This window comes from Aethalodelphis obliquidens, unplaced genomic scaffold, assembly GCF_003676395.1.
Source record: "Aethalodelphis obliquidens isolate GAN/ISIS:26980383/991018 unplaced genomic scaffold, ASM367639v1 scaffold32, whole genome shotgun sequence".
Lineage (NCBI taxonomy): Eukaryota > Metazoa > Chordata > Mammalia > Artiodactyla > Delphinidae > Aethalodelphis > Aethalodelphis obliquidens.
In genome coordinates this window covers 843,043-857,296 of record NW_020837976.1, presented here as the reverse complement: position 1 = coordinate 857,296, position 14,254 = coordinate 843,043, and the positions used below count along the sequence as shown (strand labels likewise).

The following is a 14,254-nucleotide window of genomic DNA, read 5'->3' as shown; positions in this document are numbered from 1 at the left end:
AGAGACAGGATACAGTGAGAAGATATAGGATGTCTACTAGAGTTTCAAAAAGAGGAAAAGAGAAAGAAGCATATATAATATTTGAAGAAATAACAACTTAAATTTTTACAAACTGGATGAAGGACAACCAATCCATAAATTCGAGATGCCCACAAATCTGAAGAATGATAAATTTTAAAAATCCATGCTTAGATACATCATATAAAACTGAAAAACAAACAAAATAACCCAAACAAATAACAAACAAAAAACCCAAAGAAAAATAAAACCTTAAGAGCAGATAGAGAGAAAAAAAAAAACTAGATTATCTTCAAAGGAGTTAGACTGACATTTGCCTTATCTATAGAAGCTAGAAGGCAAAGTAATGATTATCTCCCACTAAATGAAATCCTATATCCAGTGCCAACCTACAATCTTCTATCTATTGAAACCATTCTTCAAGAGTAAAGAAATAAAGATTTTCAAAGAAAACACAAATCTGCACTAAAGTAAAGTCTAAAGGGGGAAACAGAAGGTCAGAAATACAAGTGGTAAATACACTGATAAATCAAAATTAATCCTGACCACATTAAATAAGAGGAAAGAAAAAAAACATAGATCTAGCAGGACAAAAAGAAAGCCACATGTAAAACAACTGCTAACATACACTATAGGTCTTACCATATGCAGGCACTGTTGTAAGCTCCTCACATATTTTAATTCACTTAATCCTTACAACAACATATGAAGTAGGCGGTATATTAGCCTGATACTAAGGAAGGGAAGACTGAAGCAAAGAGATTAAAATCTGGCATATTTGAACAGATTGTGGTGGGCTCTAGAGAGCCTTGTGGTGGGCAGTGTTCCATTTCTGGACCTGGACAGTGGTTACACAAGTATTTGCTTCATAATTATTATACTATATTTACTTTATGCACTTTTCATATTACCATTATATTTCACAATAATAAATGATAAAAGAAACAAACAAAGTCAATGTGGCTGAACAGTAGTGACTGAAGGAAAAAAACAGAAAAATAGGCATACATTAGGAAATGAAATAAAAACATGATTCACAGCTACATATTTCAGTGTGATTCAACTGTACATTATTAATAAACTTTGAACTTAAAGAATCAATAACTTTAGGGACTTCCCTGGTGGTCCAGTGAGTAAGACTCTGTGCTCCCAATGCAGGGGGCCCAGGTTCGATCCCTGGTTGGGGAACTAGATCCCGCATGCATGCCGCAACTGGGAGCTGCATGCTGCAACTAAGAGTCCACATGCTGCAACTAAGAAGTCCACATGCTGCAACTAAAGATCCTGCATGCCATAACAAAGATCCTGCGTGCCGCAACTAAGACCCGGTGCAACCAAAATAAATAAATAAATATTAAAAAAAGAGAGACAAACAAACAGGCTTGCAGATATAGAAAAAAAGGAATCAATGACTTTATTTAAGGGTTACCTGTACCATACACTGGGACAGGTATAACTACTTATAAGTAAAATAAAGTGGGAATTTCCTATGTTTTCAACTTTTTAGAACCATTTTTCTTTTTTATCATCATAGTAGATTCTAATCTGGTAAAGATTTTCCTGCAAAGCATTTTATGTACAAAAGCTTACCTGACTTCTCAGATAAAGGGAAAAGTCTGGCCAAAAAGAGCTGAATTCGTCCACAGAAGACTGTATTTTGGGATTTTGATAATCTTCGTAAGAGATCTAACAACACATGGAAACGAAGGTTACACAGGTGAGATCATTCTATGTTTATTACAACCATACCTAAGTTTCTTAACCAGTTTGTCAAAAGTATTTTCCTAAAGCAGTAGTTCTCAAAATGGGGGTAGAAACTATTGTCACAAAAAAGCGCTAGAAAATTAGGAATAAAACTAAACAAGTTTAGCATGGGTAAGACAAGCTTTACTAAATTTTTTTGGTTTTCATTAAGTTTATATCCAGAACAGGAATAGTTTAATTTAAAGCAAATGATCAGTTTTAATAAGTCAGACTGCTATTTAAAAATGAAGATGCAATCTACTTTAAAAATTTTACCACCTGTGTTTAATTCCACCACCTGTTTTCCTGGCCACATTTACTTTTTAAAAAACAATCATTTACTGTTGAATTACTTACCATTGCACATACGTAGTAAATAATTTTTCCCAGCAGAATAGAATGTATTCTGAAATTAAGACAGAAATTATTACTATTGTTCTGAAGTTGTTGCACATCCTTCAGTAGTAAGTCACAGGAAGTAAAATTTTAAAGAACACTACTATGCACTGAGAATCTACTATGCCACTTTCACTTTTTTCAAGCAAATAACAATTTTAATGAAATAAAAATATTTTCAAATATATAACAAAACACAATTCTAAGTAATTTTTAAACATGTAAAAGTGTGTGTTTTCAAGTTAATTGTATCTACTCAAATTTTGTACTTCCATTTTTTTCTCCATATAACTTTTACTTGGCTTTTCCAAGAGAGCAGAATATATAATTCTCATACGGACAAACTTTTTGGCAATCAGCAATATTAGAAATATAAGCAAAAAACAAACAAAAACAACAACAACAACAAAAACTACCCTCAGAACTCTGGATCTATAGAAAGATAATATTAGCAGAAAAAGAAACTAAGGCACTTACTGATTTCCAAGTAGCAACATTTTTTTCCACAAAAGTGAATATCGTGTCACACTGATCCAAAGGAAGGCAATCCAAAACATCTCCCAACAATACAAAAGGTGTAGATGCTGTACAAATACCTTCAAGTGGAGCACAAGCCAATTAAAAAGTTTAAAATACTGTTGAGTAAAACAGCCCATGCAAAATAATTTTAAAGAAAATATTAGAGGTATACTTTGTCAATCCTAACAAGGCTGTGAAAGACAAGAAACAGAAGCAACCTCAAGTCCCCAAACAGGATATACTTAAGTAAGTTTTGGTATGTGATGATGATAATCATTCTTGATAACACTTCTAGAGCATTTACTATATGTCAGGCACACTAAGTGCTTTACATATACTAACACATGTAATCCTTATAACCCTATGAGGTAGATAACATTATCTCCAGTTTATAGAATGGGAAAACTGAGACACAGAGAAGTTAAATAACTTGCCCAAGATCACAGAGCCAGTAAGTGGTAGAGCTGGGATACGAACCCAGGCAGTCTGGCTCCACAGTCTGTTTTCTTCACCACTAAGCTATTCAAAAGAATATAATGCAGCCAATTAAAAAAGATGGTTATGACAACTATAATAACTTGGAAAATGTTTATGATATAATGTCAAGTGAAAAAGGCAGGGTTCAAAACTGTATGGGTATTATGGTTATCACAATAAAATCTTTTAAAAAGACCAGAGAAACTAAAACCATATACCAAAATAAATGGTAGTTTTTTTTAAAGTGGAAGAATTAGGACTAGTATGTTCCCTTCTCATTTCCAAATGTTCTGTACTATTGCTAAAATTTAAGTTGTCTGTGATTTGAAAGAACTACTTCAAAAAAGATAACAAAACATCACTGTAAAACAATTATACTCCAATAAAGATGTTAAAAAAAAAAAGGTAAATGAACTTCAAACTGAAAATTCTGTTCTTCCACTCTTCCTAAAGCTTTCAAAAACCTTCTGAAGTGGCAAAATAAATATTTGTTTCTAAAAAAAAAAAAAGATTTGATACTGATTTCAACTCATTAAACTTTTACAATAATACCATTGTTTCAAGGGAAAAAAGGGTAAAATAAAAAGTTGTTTATTTCTAAATTCAATCTTACTAAAGTAAAGCAATAAATTAAAGACTTTAAGGTCATCTAGGCTAGCTAAAAGTACTTTTACCTCCCTGCTCATTCTTCCTTCTATTTTTACGTAATAGATACTAACACTTGTTAAGTGTTTAGGAAAAGTAGACACTTCAGCATGATATGTAAAAAAAAAAAAAAAAAAGTACTGAGTGGGTACTATTAGCCCAAATTACTGCATTAACACAGTATCTTCAGAAACAGGAAGTAGTATTTCCAGCTCTACTCTGCACTGGTAAGATCATATCTGGAATGTGATGTGAGGGATACTGCCTAGAACCAGGGAGGCATAAAGCAGCAAATTTCAACTCAATACAAAGGGGAAATCGCACCATCAGAACTATCTAACAGAAATCAAATAGTGAGCTCCATCAATGGGAGTAAAGGCTGGATGACCACCTGCCAAGGACTTTACTGAGGGGAGACAGGTTAGGTCAGAGACAAGATTGGACCATATGACCTCTAAAGTCCTTTAACACTTAGATTTGTGATACTTTTATGTCCTGTATATCCAAGAGATTTGAGAGACATACTCCCTGCCCTTAGCAGAAGTATACTTTGGCAAAAGTTAACTCACATTAGTAACTATAGAAAATTACCTAAATTCCACTCTCAAAGATTCTGATTCAGTAAAACAAAGCTAAAGCCTGGCAATCTCATTCGAGGGGCTTCCCTGGTGGCGCAGTGGTTAATAATCCACCTGCCAATGCAGGGGACATGGGTTCGAGTCCTGGTCCAGGAAGATCCCACATGCCGCAGAGCAACTAAACCCATGTGCCACAACTACTGAAGCCTGCGTGCCTGGAGCCTGGGCTCCACAACAAGAGAAGCCACTGCAATAAGCCTGTGCACTGCAACGAAGAGTAGCCCCTGCTCTCCACAACTAGAGAAAAGCCCACACGTAGCAACGAAGACCCAACGCAGCCAAAAATAACTAAATAAAAATAACTAAAAATAAATAAATAAATAAAAATAAATAAAAGTCTCTTGAAACTATCCCCTACTGCCACTGCCCCATTTTAATTGTCCTCTACCTAGTTTTCCTGCCAGCAGTTTCTCCCAATCCAATGGCTCTTCCATAGGTCCTCTTTAGCATGGCACACAAAGCCCTTTACAAATGGCCCTAACCTACCCCTCCTGCTTCTTTTCTTCACCATGCTCATCATCCTCTCACCATTCTGCTCTACATTTTTTTTAGTCATGCTGAACCAGGTCTTTATATAGCTATATCCTTCTGTTTCTGCCTGACAAATTACTCATCCCTCACATCCCAGCTCTTATGTTACAGTTTCCTTTCTAAGACCATCCTGATTCCTTCAGACTCTGAAGTTTAGAGAATCACTTCAACCATACTTCATTCCTACTTCACCCCCCACCCCAGTAAGACATTTAGACGTGTTTCCTCCATTAGCCACTAGGCTCCTTACAGGCAGCGAATATGTTTTATTTACCAATGAATCTCCCAATTCCTAGTTCAGTACCAGGCACATAGTAGATGCTCAATAAATATTTACCTGATGAACAGAACAAGTGGAGAACAAAGAAAGTGCCAAAGTGTGCACTGTATACACTAGTGACAAGAAATACCTGTGAGCTAATTTCCATGGGACTTCTTGGCAAAGGGGGTAGGCAGAATTTTAAAAATGAACAAAATCAATTAGGTATGGGGAGAATAAGTTTTAAATAAAACATGTCATGCCCAAGATTGCTTTTAAAAAAGACAAAACAAACCCATACTTACCTTCAGTAACTCCCCCAATAGCAAGAGAAATAACAGCTAAAACGTTTTCACATGATGAATGATTTATCTACCAACAAAGGAGAAAACAACTTAATTTAGGAGCCAGACTTTAGACTAATTTGATAATAAGAAAAACATATCCTCTGACACTAAGTTGATTATCATAAACACTGGATAAAGATATTTCTCACAGAAGATAAGATTACTTTCTAAGATGAAAATTTAAGAAATGAACAGTAATAACCCTAACGGTAGAAGTATATCAAATAATTAAACAGCAGGTGATTCACTTAAAATCCAAGTCTTAGGAAGATCCTTACATTAGCATGATTAAGGCTATAAGCTAATCAACTACACATGTGCTGAGGCCATAACTCACTCAATGGCAGGGCCAGGGGAATTAATTGTACTGGTGCATCAATATGTCTGAGGGAGGGTTTTAATAGAAGAGAGGTGGTGCTTAGGTTTGATAACATCATAAAATCCAGCATTTATTGAGTGTACATTAAGTGCCGTTTCACACAACCACCGTGAAAACATGGTATTTCCCCTCTTACAAATGAAATTGAGGCTCAGAAAAGCAAAGTAACTTGCCCAATACCTGACAACAGGTAAGTGACTAGGTCTGAAGAAGAGGAAAGAATGAATTTGACATAGAATTGTCCAAAAGAAAGGGACACTGTTTTATGGCCACGGGAAAAGGGTCTAGCTTCTTGAGATCTAAGCTTTGCTAAACCAAGAATAAACTATCGAAACTTTTCCTTTCATTTGGGTGCTCCACTAATGGTAAATAAATTCAGATTTTTCATGTTTAGATTAAATTTCTCTACTGAAGTTGGATAGGCTATTGTTATTTTTGCAGGTGAACTGATAAGGGGATGCCATAGGAAAATGAGGGCATGGAATCCCAGCTCCCATGCTGAACATCCTTGGACTAGACCTTTTATGCCACTACAAGATGTGTCACTGTTTATACAGCAAAGCGAGAGGGCTCACCTTCAAATTACAGTTTTTGCTCAGGAAGACCTCTTATCAAATTTTCTTATACATATTCACTTGCAGAGGGCTCTATTCATTTATTAAACCAAACCCTTAAACAAGTCAAACTGTGCTATTAAAACCCTTAATCCTTACACAACTCCTATACTATGACCAAGTTAGGTTTCACAAAGTAGCACGTTCACTCTAGAAAAAATAGTCATGTTTAAATATCTATTCTAAGGATAAAAGCAAATTTAAAAATAATATTAATTTGCCAGCAAAATTCTAACGATAAATAAAGGAAAAACATACTTACAATTTCTTCTTCTACAACACCTCTAAAAGCTTGGTCAAGGGTACATTTTTTTTCATTTTCACTATTAAAAACAAAAAACACCTGCATTTTTAAAGCAGCTCAGGGTAAGTATAAAGATTTCAGCGAGCCTATTTCATGGATATCAACGCCTTACCTTCCAGGCAACTGGCTGAAGGTATTCAACAAGGGCTTGATATTTTTGTTGTTCAGGGCCTCTCTGGTAGATTTCTAGAAAAATAAAAATAGCAAATAAGTGGAAAGATTTCTGCTTATTATTTACTGAAAAACATATCACTCATCAATAGTATGTCTAACTTAAAAATGTTTATACCTGGGAAAAATTACCTATGAGTCATTCTATCAGTAATTCTTATTCAAATGCCACTTACTGATATAGACTCATCACTTTAAGCCTTGCAAGAGCTCCCCAGCTAGACTTTCTTATTCCAGGTTTTCCCTCCTCCTTTCTTTTTAAATATCCCATTCATGAGAGTATCCTGCTTTTAAAAAACAAAATCTCTAAGTGGCTCCTTATTTCGTAGCTTCCTCTAAACGTCCTTGATAATGTTATCCCACTCAAGCTATGCAACCTCATTTCCCAGTACCCCCTAACACATACTCTCCACTAGGGTCTAGCCATTTTCCCATCATTTTCTATCAAGCTCACTCTAGTGTATTCATTCCCATTATTCCTCCCACGTGCTCACGCAAATTCTATCCATTCTTCAAGACCCATCAAAAGTCCTACCTCGGAAAAAAAAAAAAAAAAGTCCTACCTCGTCTAGGTAGCTTGCACAGCACAGCCCCTGACACCAAGTAAACACTGATTGTCTTAAAGTAGTAAACCTGCTGGTTGTCTTAAAGCAGTCATAATTGAAAGACAAAAATATTGCCAAGTCATTCATTCTGTGAAAATTCACATACACTTGGAAAATCAATGTTACCTCACAGGAGTTACATTTATACTGGAAAAGTCCATTCCTGACTCTGCCTGTGAATAGGCTGTGTAATCTTGGGCATACCCCCTTACCTCTGTGCTTCATTTTCCTCACGAGTTAAATATGAGGGTTGTTACTACCATCAGCAGCAGTGGCATCACCTGAGAACTTGTTAGAACTGCAGAATCTCAGACCCCATTCCAGACCTACTGAACCAGAATCTACATTTAACAAGATCTCCAGGAGATCTCACCTCATGCTCAAGCTTGAGAAGCACTGGGCTAGATGAGCTCCCATTAAATGGTCCCCTCCAGGACCAATATTGGATATTCCTAAGTTACTCCTGGCAGAATTTCAGAGCACTAGGGAAAAATACAGTCAAACAATTTAGTGATGGGCAACATAAAAAGAATACTGGGTCTTAAGTCAGAGAAAACAGTAAAGTAAATCATTTAACTTTTGGAGTTAGAGTTAAACTTAACTCAGTTTCTATCTCATCTACCAGGGATAATAAAACAGCCTCCTTACAGTGCTATTCTAAGAGTTAAACAAGCTAACAAGAAAACGCTCTGTAAAGTGTTTCCCAAATGCTTAAACTACTGTTCCCCAATGTGTAAGAATAAAATGACAGCTGACAACCCTTTCCAAGCTGACCTGTTTGTCCTGTCCCACTTAGGACCTTCCTCATCGATCTCTTACGAATGAGATACGGAGGATTAAAGGGTGGTGAATAAGCGGCCAGAACAACCACCTGGCAGCTTAGGAGGCGGGGCGGGAGCCAAATCTCTGGGCTAAAGTCAGTCCCGCCCTCCCCCTTCAGCAGCCCCCTTCCAGTTCTGGAGACACCTGACCAGCTGAGAGAGCACTGCAGAGGAGCTGGACCCGGACAGAGGTAGTCTGCGGATGACCCCTCCACGCAGGGCGCAGACACGCCCAGAACGCGGGGTCCTGGGACCAGCTGGCGGGAAGGTGGAGGCGTACCGCAGAGGACGCGCGGAAGAGACAGGTAATGCGCCTTTGCCACTTCCCAGCCCACGACGAGGCCGGGAGCCCGTCGCCGCGGCGCACACGCCTCTGTCCCCGCTTTACCCCAGAGCAAAATTCGAGTAATTTCAGGGAGAGGAGGGCAAAAAATAGCGCTGAGCCAGGGCCGCACCCACCCCCCTTCCGCTCACCGTAAACCGCGTCCGCGCTTCGGGCAAAGTGAAGAGCGGCGGCGTAGGGGACATCTTCTCGGCCGCGCGTGCCCGCCACCGCGCCGCGGCGCCCGCCGATGACGTCAGGGCGGGAGCGAAGAGATTGCCGGCTCGGTGCGCGGCTAGAGCGGCCTGTGAGCGCAGGGGCGGGCCCGGTGGGGGGTGGGAGCGTCTGTGGTGACCGAGGACGGGCTGGCGCTGGGAGCCGGAGTCAGCCGCTCAAAGCCCGATTCGGGTTCGTGGGTAACCCTTGGGGTGATGGTAGATGTGTGGCCTTGTCCTGTAAGCGCTGCGGGTTGCAGGCCGGGACGCGCACTTTGGCGGTGGTTTTCCTGTTTTGGGGAAGCCTGGTGAAAGGCGGCTGGTTACGGCTCAATGGGCCGCGAGGGAAGGTAACCGCCGCCCGAGAATCCAAGGCAGGTGGGTTATCCGGGAAAGCTCCAGGCTGGGGAAGGGTCGGCAGTGGCCGTGCACCGCCGGACCAAAGTCCTTTTCGAGGAGTGGTCCCAGCTCCGGATTTGCGTTTCTGCCCTACAGTTCATGGGCCCTGTAGCTCAGGAGCAGCCTCCTCTTCTGAGTAATAGAAATAATGCTTATATCCTTGGGCTGTGGAGGAGCGTCAGTGAAGTCATGAATGCGCGTGTGGCTTGCATAGCAATGCAAGTATTATCATGAATGTTTGGGGATTCGTTACCTTTGCTGGCACATAGAGGGCTATACTGAAAGAGGAAGATCTTGGAGGAACGCAGTACTCGGCGCTGATTGGATAGCGCGTGGCGCCGGGTCAAGGGTTGGAGGCACCAACTGCAAAACCTTGCAGTTTCCTACCTTGGCCAATGAGAGAGGCTTGGCCAATGAGAAGCCAAGTGGCAGTAACTTTTCAGTTGGAATTATGCTGCGGGCGAAGAAGCACTGACCCAAACACTTCCTACCAGCTCTTATTCACCTCCATGTGTACCTAAATGAAGAAAGCTAGACGCGCTTTACGTTTTTCCCTTCGTTGATATCCGGCGAGAATACAGGGCACTAACAAAAAGACAGCTTTGCATAGTCTTGTCCCTAAGTGGGAATTGTGAACAGTGCTGGCTACCTGGAGCGTTGAAGGCTTTTTAGAATCAACAGAATCATTCAGGTTTAATTGTGCAACGTAAATTTTCAAATTGCCAAAATAAACAGGTTTTAACTGATTTGATAGGTAGCTGATGTATTAGGATTATTATTATACTATAGATGATTATTAACTGTGTGGAGCACAACTAAGACCCAAGAGGTAAATAAAATTATTTTTTACAAAATCCAAACAGAAGAAGAGCTTGAGTTTATTGAATCATCCATCAAAGTCTAGTGACTTAGAATTGTGTTTATTCACACATTTGCTGGGCACTTTATACACAGTGGACAGTATTTGTTGAATGAGTAATAAATATATGGACATATGATTGAATGAACAAAATAATATAGCTTAATTGCTGTTTTGAGGAGCTCAGGTCGACATAAATGAAACAACTGCAGTGTACAATTTTGATCATGAGTAATTTGCATCATAGCTGCTGTAAGAGATCAAAGGAGAGAGGGACCATATGAGGTGGTCAAGGAGCCTTTGTGGAAAAGAGAGAATATGAGCTGGGCCCTGAAGGATTCCAATAGACAGATCAGAGTGTGAAGGGGTGAATAGGAAAGACATTCCAAAGGGTGAAGAAGGTGTGAGCAGAGGTGTGGAAAGAAGAAAGCACAGTGAAAGGTAGTTGTTGACTTTGACTTAAACTTTGGATTCTGAATAGAAATAGAGTTGAAAAACTGGGTTGGAACCAGATCGTATTCGTGTTTCAGGCCAAAGAATGTTACTGGTTTAAAAATGGCATTTGCGGTTCCTCCCAAGTTATAGCCAGCAGTATATTTTGTGGGAAGGAGAGAAATGAGCTGTTGTTGCTAATGAGTGAACAAACGCCAGATAAACAGTAGGAAAAAAAAGCAGCAAACATCAGGGGATAATGGGGAGTTACTGTTTAATGTGTACAGATTTCAGATTGGGACGATGAAAAGTTCAGGAGATGGATATGGGTGGCGTTTGCACAGCACTGTAAGTGTACTTAATGACACTGAATTGTACACTTAAAAATGGTTAAAATGCTAAATTTTATTTATACTTTACCACAATTAGGAAAAAATCTATGTAAAAACAGCAGTCTGATGCTAGATAACTTAAAAAGGGCAAAAACGTCTCAGCCATCAGTATGATCTTGAGATCTCGAGGTGAAGTGATATTCAGTAAGGCAAGGAAGTAGGTGATGCATTTAAAAAAGTTGTGCATCAAAACTCACTACGATAGAAATGTGTTAGCATTTAGATCATGTTAATAAATGCCTTATAATTCCCAAAGCACTTAACCTGTAGTAAGACATTTGATCTTTTAAATGATATTTTGAGATGAGTAACAGCGATTATGCTCACTTTACACATGAGGAAGCAAACTCAAAGAGTTAGGGTTCTTGATAGAGGTAACTGGCAACATGAGACTACCCATGGGTTTTGATTTCAATTTTTTAGCTCTACACTGTCATACTGTCGTAATAGTCAAGTTTTATTGAGTACCTCCTATGAGCCAGACACTTTTCTTGTATTATTCCTACTCCTTACAACAACATTGTACATAGTTATACACATCAGTGAGGAAGCAGGTTCATCTGTCCTAGGTCACATGGCTAGAGGAAGCTAGGTTTGGGATTTGAACCCCTAGCTGTAATCCCAAAGCCTATATTTTTCTCGAGTCTTAACTTATGAATCCTTATGAAGCCATGGGCCTAGTTAATGGCTCATAAATTATTTCCTTATAATTAGATAAGGGTGAGGATCATATTGTCATTCCTAACATAAGTGTTTAAAGAAGTATGTAATAATAACATTCCAAGGGCAGACATCCAATAGCATGTAAATTCCTCACTTACGTTTATTGAGCACCTCTCCTTCCTTCTATGCTAGTGAGGTAAGATGGACCAGGGAATGCCTCTCTGTTAGGAAACACCTCCATGGGAAATTCTAGGATGGATGGTTTGGATGGATTCTAAGCATTCACATCTTTATTCCTCTTCTTTTCCTTGGTATGTCTCATTTGGATTCAAGTTATCATTGGTGTGGTGAGATCTAGGAGAAGAGGACCAGGGAGGCAGCTTAGTCTGCTTTCGTTCTGGTCTTTATCCTCTAGCCCAGGCCAAGGAAACTTTGTTCCATGCTCACAAGTCAGCCGTGTTAGCATGTTGGATTGCGGCCTTTGCCGGTTTGGGTTCTGGGCCCTAGCCCTCTTTCCCTTCCTCTCCCTAGGTAATTTAAGTGGATTGAAAGAATTATATTGACAGGGAACTGATGTTTGAGAGGCAAAGTTGAGCAAAAAGAATGAGACTCCTGCATTGGGAGAGGAATGTCGCTGAGAAGAAGAATGGGAGAAGTTTGGCACTTCGTGTGTATTTTGGGAGTTACATTTTTGTGGAAAAAGAGAAATTGCGTGAAAACTGTGTGGGTGCTGTCTTTTTTATAGGGTGGTGGCAATTTTCAAGCATTTTATATTGTAAATATTGTGCTATTCATTCAATATGTATTTATTGAGTGCCTACTATTTGCTAAGCACAAGAACAATATTATTGGACTATATATGCAGTATTGTTATTTTATTGTAATACTGTATATATCATTATCTAGTATATGTTGTGAAATCCTGTTTGGTGAGCTTGATTGGACCACATAGATGAACATAATTTAAGGTTAGAAATTGAATAGTGGGTGATTCTTACCCTGGTGAGCCCAGCTTCCCTGAAAGGTTAGGCAGAGATTTTGACTGAAATTGACCCATCACTTGGCTTGTATCCCTTTCCTATCCTGTTTCTCTCCCTTACTGGTTTCTCCTGAGAGCACCTTAATCATTTATTCACAAATTTTCCCCTCGGGGTTTGCTTCTGCAAGTCCTGAGTGTGTTAGTTTGGGTCTACCATGAAGCAGATGCCAACATTTTATTAGATGTGCAAGAGATTTATTAGGGAGGGAGCAAGAACCAGGAGCAGGCAGTGAGAGCTTGCAGACCACAGTGCAGGGCTGACACCTGTGCAAAGAGAGAGGGAGGGAAGAAGTGAAGTGCAGCTCCAGGAAAGGCTTGACTTTGCCAGTGGGGAGATGTCAGGCCAAACTTCTTGTAGGAAGGGTCTGGCAGTTTGCCCGAATGGACCTGCCCTGGTTACCTCTGCCATGCTCAGTCATTTACTTAGAGCCACCCTCAGAAAGCCTGGCCTCAGTGCAGGTGTGGTGGACCCAGCAGGCAGCAGTGAGGCTGTCAGTCAATTATATTTCCCACAGCAAATGGTCTGAGGGGAGCATTTTCATGGCCACCACACTCTCCTAAGTTTTTGATATAATATTTTCTTCATTTGTTTATTCTCAACTAATATATGTATTAGGTGTGTGTGTGTGTGTGTATGTATATATGGATGAACCTGGCACTTTGAACAAAACAGAAGAGTTAACTGTCCTCATGGAGTTTTTATTCTATGGGAGAAAAGATTTTTTTAAAAGTAAAGAAAAACATAAAAGAATTTCACTGTGAGAAATGCTATGAAGGAAACAGTAGCGTATATTGAGTGCCCTTGTGTGCTTGAATTCTTAGTGCTTTACATGTATGAACTATTTAGCCTTCCCAGCAACCTTGTGAGGTAGGTACTCTTTATTATTCCCGGTTTACAGAAGAACCTGAGGTGAAGAGTGCTTAAGTAACGTAGCCCCAAGGTCCCTCAAAACCAAAGGAATGAGAGACTGAGGCAGGGGATGCTCCAGCAGTATTTAACTTTTGAGTTGCCAGAAAAGACCTCTCTGAAGAAATGATATTTAAGCTAAAGCTTAAAGAATGGAAAGGAATGAGCTGTATATTTGTGAGGGTGGGATTTGGCAGAGGAAGGCAAGAAAGACATTCATATGACTGGTGATTTTTCCTTCTGTATGTTTACAAATGTTTATAAATGAAGGTCAAGATTGTTCAGTCCTAATCACTGTTGCAGGGGTGCTCAGCACGTTTCCCACTCCTCGCTTGCCATTCCCACCACCTTTGCCCCATTCTTGTAACAGATGAACAGTTGTGGGCATAGGACCAGGCCTGGCCAGCCGTAAGTCTTTGAAATTTTTCTTCTGCAGCTGGACAATATGGCTGTCGTACTAGTGAGAGTTTCTCTTTCATAAAACAATAGAAACCTGCTCTGGTTAGTATTTTGAAAAGTAAGTTATTGGGAGGGTATCGGGAAGCTCATATTAGTAAAA

General features: G+C 39.5%; 1 protein-coding gene and 1 long non-coding RNA gene across 5 annotated transcripts in view; one reads left to right on the top strand and one right to left on the bottom strand.

The window, feature by feature from the left end:
- THOC1 (THO complex subunit 1) overlaps nucleotides 1–9,054 on the bottom strand; it is a 42,150-nt gene extending 33,096 nt beyond the window's left edge. Inside the window, exons 1-7 of the mRNA XM_027127562.1 lie at nucleotides 8,942–9,054; nucleotides 6,983–7,056; nucleotides 6,829–6,889; nucleotides 5,532–5,598; nucleotides 2,635–2,753; nucleotides 2,119–2,167; nucleotides 1,609–1,704 (exon numbers count right to left, since the gene is read on the bottom strand). Coding sequence (XP_026983363.1) covers nucleotides 1,609–1,704; nucleotides 2,119–2,167; nucleotides 2,635–2,753; nucleotides 5,532–5,598; nucleotides 6,829–6,889; nucleotides 6,983–7,056; nucleotides 8,942–8,995 — 520 coding nt within the window. The 5' untranslated portion in view covers nucleotides 8,996–9,054. The remainder of the gene's footprint in view (nucleotides 1–1,608; nucleotides 1,705–2,118; nucleotides 2,168–2,634; nucleotides 2,754–5,531; nucleotides 5,599–6,828; nucleotides 6,890–6,982; nucleotides 7,057–8,941) is intronic.
- LOC113631283 (uncharacterized) overlaps nucleotides 8,021–14,254 on the top strand; it is a 74,140-nt gene continuing 67,906 nt past the window's right edge. For 2 of the 4 annotated variants that reach the window (XR_003437245.1, XR_003437247.1), the window contains exon 1: nucleotides 8,038–8,772. This is a non-coding gene — a long non-coding RNA (uncharacterized LOC113631283). Of the gene's footprint in view, nucleotides 8,773–14,254 lie in introns of all 4 variants that reach the window. The other 2 variants (XR_003437246.1, XR_003437248.1) reach the window with 2 other exon arrangements.